Source organism: Trachemys scripta, chromosome 21 (assembly GCF_013100865.1).
Source record: "Trachemys scripta elegans isolate TJP31775 chromosome 21, CAS_Tse_1.0, whole genome shotgun sequence".
NCBI classification, from domain to species: domain Eukaryota; kingdom Metazoa; phylum Chordata; order Testudines; family Emydidae; genus Trachemys; species Trachemys scripta.
Genome location: NC_048318.1, coordinates 13,265,940 through 13,273,141, shown reverse-complemented (window position 1 = coordinate 13,273,141; position 7,202 = coordinate 13,265,940). Strand labels below are relative to the sequence as shown.

Here is a 7,202-nt window from a genome sequence, read left to right as displayed (position 1 = left end):
GTCTTACTCCTTGCCCAGTGCAAATTTTGGTGTGTAATGTGCCATGGGATCAATATGGGCTCCACAGCAGGGAACTAAGACTTCTGTTAAACCTTGCAGGGAATTAGGGAAAATCTACATGGTAATACATTTTAATTGTTTCCTGCAGTCAAGCAACATCCTCCAGAAAGCCGTGCACTGACAGCTATTGCCACGTTATATTGTATGTGAAAGAGAAAGAATGACTCAAGTTTTACCCATATAACAAACAAAACCAATATTTATCATCATACGTTGCACTGTGCATTGCAGGGCATTTCCTGGGAATGAAGGCTGTGGATAAAACACTCACCTAGGCTAGAGAAGATGGGGGTTCAATTCCTGGCTTGAAAACTGACTTCCTAAAGAGTCATTTCCCTTCCCTGTGCTTTAGGTTTCTCCATCTATAAAGCAGGGATAATAATACCTAGCTTTTACACAATACTTTTCATGAGTAGATGTCAAAGAGCTCCACAAAGGAGGTCAGTATAATTATGCCCATTTTAAAGATGGAAAAACTGAGGCACAGAGAGGTGAAATGACCTGCCCAAGGTCACCCATGGGCCAGTGGCACAGCCATGAATAGAACATAGGTAATCTGAGTTCCACTCTAGTGCACTAGCTACTAGACCATACCACACAGCTATTGTGATGTACTTAGGTTATTTGGTAATAGAAGTCATATAAGTATGTAGGCAGGAGAGGAATAGGAAGTGGAAAAATGATAAATCCGTGGAGGCTTATCTTCTCCTTATCTATTGCTGTCTCTTTAAAACAGGAGTTTAAATTGAAAACACTGACCTTTTAAGTGGCACAAGAGGACACTAGTATAAAACAAGGCGTTATTGGTGAGTGGCAAAAGAAATCCACAAATACAAAGCCATTCATAAAATGCAGGTTTAGGCGCCTGTCCTGCAAAGGCTTGGGAACATGCTTCACTTCACATACCTGACAAAGCCCATTGATGTCAATGAGACCACTCATGTGTGTGAGGTTAGCAAGTGAATAGATCTTTGCATGATTGGGACCATAGATTTCTTCATATCTATGCATTATTTTAAATTGTTTCTAGCAACAGAAATGCAATTTGGATGCTAACCTGTTTTTACCTTAGTCTTTCCTTTCTTGCTGTCTGACAATGGCAATGCACGTCTTAGAGATGGCAATAGGCCCCAAACAGATGAAGAGAATCAGCTTCTTTCTCCATGTGCCATTAGCTAATTATTATCCAAACTCTTGAACAACAAAGGGCTCGCCTTTGAGAAAGTGCCTTCTTCTAAACCCTTTAAAAATAATCTCTAGAGCTCTTCTTTATAAAAGTGTTTCAGAAAAATATCAATTATTGTAAGTAATATAAAAATATACATATTATTGATAGAAGTAAATAATATATTATTTTTAATTATAAATGCAGAGTAATACAATTTTCAAAGATATATAATGACTAAGTTGAGGGTTACACAGGGAAAATAGCTAGTCTGTTTCAATTCTGCATTAGCAGTTATAGAGAATAACATTAATGATTAATTATTTAATCTGGTATTGCTTCACTTGATTATGTATATTCCCCACAGATACTAAAATTAATGGGTATTACATAGATAAACATGACTGAAGAAGGTACGGAATTAATCATACTTCAGAAAGGAAGCCTCCTGGGTGTTGAAAACAGATAAATTGATAGTAGTCTTGAATGTTTGCAGTGTTGTTGTAGCTACTTTGGTCCCAGGATATGAGAGAGACAAGGTAGATGAGATAATATCTTTTAATGTATTAACTTCTGTTGATGGAAGAAACAAGTTAAGGAGTTGCACAGAGCTCTTCTCAGGCCTGGAAAAAGTAACCAGAGTGTCACAGCTTTGGAAGAAAGCAAATTGTATTCAGCATAATGGAACACATCTGTTCAGTTGTTAAGCTCTTAACAGCCAGTTGAGTTCTAGTTCTATATACACCTGAAGCAGAAGATTGTAGAGTAGAAGGGATTGCAGCTTGTAAGAGTAGGTGGTGACAGTTGGTATGTGTGTGAGTGGCTTCTGAGTATATGGTTTACTAAGGCAACAAACACATGTTTTTGTTGAACATATTTTGAATTGTTCATTGTAGTTAAAGTATATCTGAGAGTTTTAAAGTTGCTGGAATTTTATCAGTTTTTATCTGACAGGGACCATTTTGAAGGTAATATTTACCCCTTTATGGCATGAAAAAGAACTATATTATGACACTATATCCACTACACAGTGGACTGAGGGTTAATTAAGCGATATAACTCCCTAATAGATGTTGCTCACCCTTGACTCTAGTACACCAAAAATAATTGTTGGGTGGGAGCACTGCCTTGCCTTCTGTTTCTCTAATCTCTATATGTTCTTCTATGGTGCTTAATACTTCAGTGATGAGTAATGTGAATAGCATCTGTAACTAGGTAACTTCTCTGTAAACAGGAGCAACCTATTAGGCAAGACTACATTATCTTAATAAATTTCCTGTACTCTCCACTTGTTTATAAGCTTGTTATGCCTACAACTGGTACTTGTTAAAATAATGCTCATTCTTGGAGTGATAGTTTTTCTATTGGGATGCTCTAAATAAACTGAGAACACTAGCCTAGCTAAAATCCTTCATTATTCATTCATACAACTAGTTATAGTGGTGACAACTTGTGACTCTTATGAGTTTTGATATTTGGTGGCTTTTTTTTTTTTTTTTTTTTTTTGCTTTAAAGGAAGGGGGGGGGAAGCATTTAGCTGGCATGATTGCAGAGAAACCTGAAAAGTCACCTGAGTGCACCCTAAAGGCTTCAAAAATCAAACCCCTCTTCTTAAAATCTCAATCTTTAAAGCAAAATGGTGGCTTGGCGGGAGGATCTGATTCATGAAGTTTGAACATGGGGGGCTGGCAATAGTGTAATTGACAAAAGTCTTCCTTAAACTAATAAGGATGAAGAGGACAGTCATGCTGTTGCTTAATATTTGAGTCTTGTGTGACAAAACACTTCATTGTGACTTCCTGGTATCTCTAGGATGTCTAAGGTCTTTTTGGTTTTGCTGGTTTAGGCCTCTCACCATTTGCCCTTAGTGAAACTTAATTAGTACCTTAATGCTAGTTAGAGTTTCTTCAGCATAGTTCGTTCTTTCTCTCTCTGCAGTGATGGTCTAACAGCTAGTACATCCTCCTGCACTCCAGATTAAAAAAGAAAATGAAAGATGAAATTGCTGCCACAGTCTTTTTCATCACAAGGCTGGTGAAGAAGCAAGACAAACTGAGCAAGCACAAAACTGAGAAATTTGCAGCTAAGCTGACAACAATACTGTTTGAAAAGTATAAGAACCACTGGTACCTAGACAACCCATCTAGGGGACAAGCCTTCAGGTAACAGACTTGGCCCCATGCTTTGGTCCTATGGTAAAAGGGGGACCAGCATCTAGCAAGCTGGAATAGACCGAATGTAAGAATCTGGGAACATCCATGTAAAAATGTAGGAACTACTCCAGGAATAATAATACAGGATGCAGTAAAGCAAATGAGGCAAATGCTGAAAAAGCAATGAACTGAAGAGGGTTTACTAAGAACTTTTTTCTTCCTGTCAAGCTTGATAGGAGGAATGAAGGGCCAAGGAATAGAGCAGATGTGGTAATGCAGGCTGGCTGCACACTTAGGGAAACTAATGATTTCTTGATAAGAATGCATGTATAACTCAGGGCTTGCTCTCACTGCAGAGTTAACTCAAGTTAATCTCCACTTGAGTGAAAGTGACTACACTGCAAAATAACAAATGAGCAACAATGGTTGTGTTGGCAACTGATTTGTGCTAACACAGGCTATATCTTGAATAGCACTTAGGGCCCAGATAAGCTGAATTTACAGTATCCCCACACTTGAGCTAAAGGTTTTGATGTGTGACTAGGATTTGAGTTAACTGCAGTAAACACAAGCCCTGTGGTATAATACTCTCCCTTATTTACTCTCTTTAGGTGTATACGGATAAACAAACATCAGACAAGAGATCCTTTACTGGAACAAGCTTGTTATGAGAGTAATGTGGATTTTGATAACCTTGGTTTGCCAAGAGAGATCACCATATGGGTTGATCCATTTGATGTGTGCTGCAGGTGAGGCCTGAACTCAGGTGACTGTTACATCCTTACTCTCCTCGTTGTCCACAGCTACACTGCATACAAGGCATTCCAGAAGCCAGATGTGGACATGGTTCTAAAAATGTATTTACAAAGGAGCATATGATGATTAGGAGTTGTGGATTTTCTTACAATCCTATAACTCAGGGGTAGGCAATCTATGGCACACATGCCAAAGGCAGCACGTGAGCTGATTTTCAGTGGCACTCACACTGCCCGGGCCCTGGCCACCAGTCCAGGGGGCTCTGCATTTTAAATGAAGCTTCTTAAACATTTTAAAAACCTTATTTACTTTACATACAACAATAGTTTAGGTCTATATTATAGACTTTTAGAAAGAGACCTTCTAAAAACGTTAATGTATTACTGGCACGCGAAACCTTAAATTAGAGGGAATAAATCAAGCTCAGCACGCCACTTCTGAAAGGTTGTCAACCCCTGCTATAACTAGTCAGACTTGATTAGAAGGGTGCACTTTGTTCTATTCTAAACTGTCGAGGGACTGGTGCTGGCTCCAAGCTCTCAAACTAAGGGCTTATCTACACTGGCACTTTTCAGCGGTACAACTTTCTCGCTCGGGGTGTGAAAAAACACCCCCTTGAGCGCTACAAGTTTCAGCACTGTAAAGCGCCAGTGTAGACAGTGCACGTGTGTGTGTGTGTGTGTGTGTTTCTCCTGCTGCAATGACACAAGCCGTGTATGGCAGCACTCTAACATTGCCGGTGTAGACAAGCCCTAAAACTTCTCTTAACTCTTCACCAACTCTCCCTGTAGGAGGAGTCCCTTCAGTCTGGAATACAGCAGAAACTCCTGAATTAGTATCTTGCTAATCCACAAACCTGCAACAGTGGCATCTTCCCATTAATGGGAAAGAAGTAATAACAGGGTACTAAAAGCCTGGGACTCTACCATAAAGACAGTCGAGAGTAATGTCATACGGGTCTGCGAGTAAATACCAGTGGACCTGTATAGTATTAGTGCAAAGCTGTAGTTATGCAAGAAACTGAGCAAACACTCCCCCCTCGCTCTAGGTATGGTGAGAAGAATCTGCCTTTCACCGTCGTTCACTTTGAAGGTGCTGAGGAGGACCGAGAACTCTCTCAGCGCATCAGCCACGCTGTTGACAAAGCAACCTCGGATTATCATTCTGGCACCTCCTCAGATGAGGAGGGCTATACCAAGGAAGCTAAAGCTATCCCTACTGTCAGCAACCCAAACAGTGTCTACCAGGTAAGATGCTGGTGGTGTATCCTAACCTTCTTTCCTGCTGTAAAGGAGGAAACAGCTAGAGTCTGGCCTATAATATGATCTACTGGGGAAGACAGACCAAACTATCCTACTCAAATTCTTCTGTCAGTACCGCTGTAGGCTGCCTGTACTGCTCTTGATCCTCCTGTCACCCCAAATCAACAAATGTGCATGAATAAGCAGTGACTCTATCTCTACACTAACTGTAATACCTGAGAAGGAACTTGAGGCCAAGCTCAATGCAAATCTTTAATCTATTCCTATTCACTGCTTCCTGTCAGCTGTTGAATAGGTCATTTCCACTGTAATTGAATTGGCTCGTTAGCACTGACCCCCCCACACACACACTTGGTAAGGCAACTCTTTTCATGTGCTATAATATATATTCTGCTTGCTTCCCCCCCCCCCCCCACTCCATGCATCTGATGAAGTGGGTTTTAGCCCACAAAAGCTTGTGCCCAAATAAATGTTAGTCTCTAAGGTGCCACAAGGACTTCTCGTTGTTTTTGTTTTTAGTTCAGTGACTACTGCAAGCTGCCCGTTCAGCCATGGTCTCGGTATCCTCGCAAGAAGACCTACACAACCAATGGACCTCATCAGGCAAGTGTTTACTATCCCCAGCACAAGGGCTTCAAATGCTACTGGCCAATGGCTGCTTTTTCTGGACCTCGTATGGATCGATATCATTGGGTGAACACCAACCGATAGAGCAGTGCCTGCACCACTCTAACCCTGGCTCTTATGGGTCACTAAAATACTGGACTCTGTGGTAGGAAGCTTGATGCTTCCACAAAACCTATCCAAACAGAAAAGCACTTAATTCTGCCTTCTCCTGTCTGTTTTATTTCTCTCTCCCTAATTTTATGTACCTGAAATGTAAAGATTTTATTAAACTTTTAATGTATTTTTAAATTGCTCTGATAAGAGATACTGAAAACTAGTAATTCTATTTGTAACTTAAAAAGGAAACATGGAGATTAATAAATTTAGTTGTGGTTTTAAAAAATATTGCATTTGTGATTTATAACCAGGTGTGTGAAGGGTAAATGCCAAAAGAAAGTCTTCCCTCCTCTACTGAAAGCTCTTTATAAGAGCATCCTAAACTGATATTTTCTTAGGATAGAATTCAACAGAAATGTGTAGTTTAGAGATTCAATGACCACTATACAAGCATATGTGACCTAAACATACTTTGTTGTGGGGGGGATTGGGCATGATCCAAGGGAGAGAATGCAGAAGCCTACCTCTCTCCATCACAGCTACAGGCAAAAAAAAAATCCTGTATTTGATCCTGGAATTCTCCTGCAGCTCCAGATGTCTGGGTGGATCTTCTTGGGCTGTAACCAAAACAAGGGGTGGGTGTGTGTGTGTGTGTGATTGACATGGGTCTTGACTGTCATCTATGCATAGATATTCTTTCAAAGAATATATGTAGTTGCTGTTGATTAATAGGCTCCACATGATCCCTCCACAAAAGGTAGGAAGACTCCATCTTTTGTTATAAAGTGGGCAGTATTTCTATTTAGAAGGCTTCATAAAGAGCCTGCAGTGTTGCTATATTAACAGCAATCTAACAGAGTGCTTCAGGAAACTATCCAATAAATTAACAATCTCCATCTGGTAGGTGACTTACATAAAGTAGGGCTGGGAATGCAGGAGCAATGCTTCCCATTCACTTCTGCAGTACACCTGAGAGCCTGGACACCTGCCACTTCAGCTCTGACCTGTGTTTAGGTTTTTTGTTTTCAAAACCTTTTTTGTTTGCATTTTCACAAATGAATGCAACTTATAAATTACAGTTTA

At 40.1% G+C, this 7,202-nt stretch overlaps 1 protein-coding gene across 1 annotated transcript; it reads left to right on the top strand.

Moving 5' to 3' along the window:
• Positions 1–3,167: 3,167 nt before the first annotated feature.
• BTG4 (BTG anti-proliferation factor 4) lies at positions 3,168–6,334 on the top strand. Its single transcript, XM_034754755.1, has 4 exons — positions 3,168–3,387; positions 3,990–4,127; positions 5,183–5,381; positions 5,916–6,334. The coding sequence occupies exons 1-4, from the start codon at positions 3,215–3,217 to the stop codon at positions 6,105–6,107; spliced, it is 702 nt and encodes a 233-aa protein (XP_034610646.1). The 5' UTR covers positions 3,168–3,214; the 3' UTR covers positions 6,108–6,334.
• The last annotated feature ends 868 nt before the right edge of the window (positions 6,335–7,202 follow it).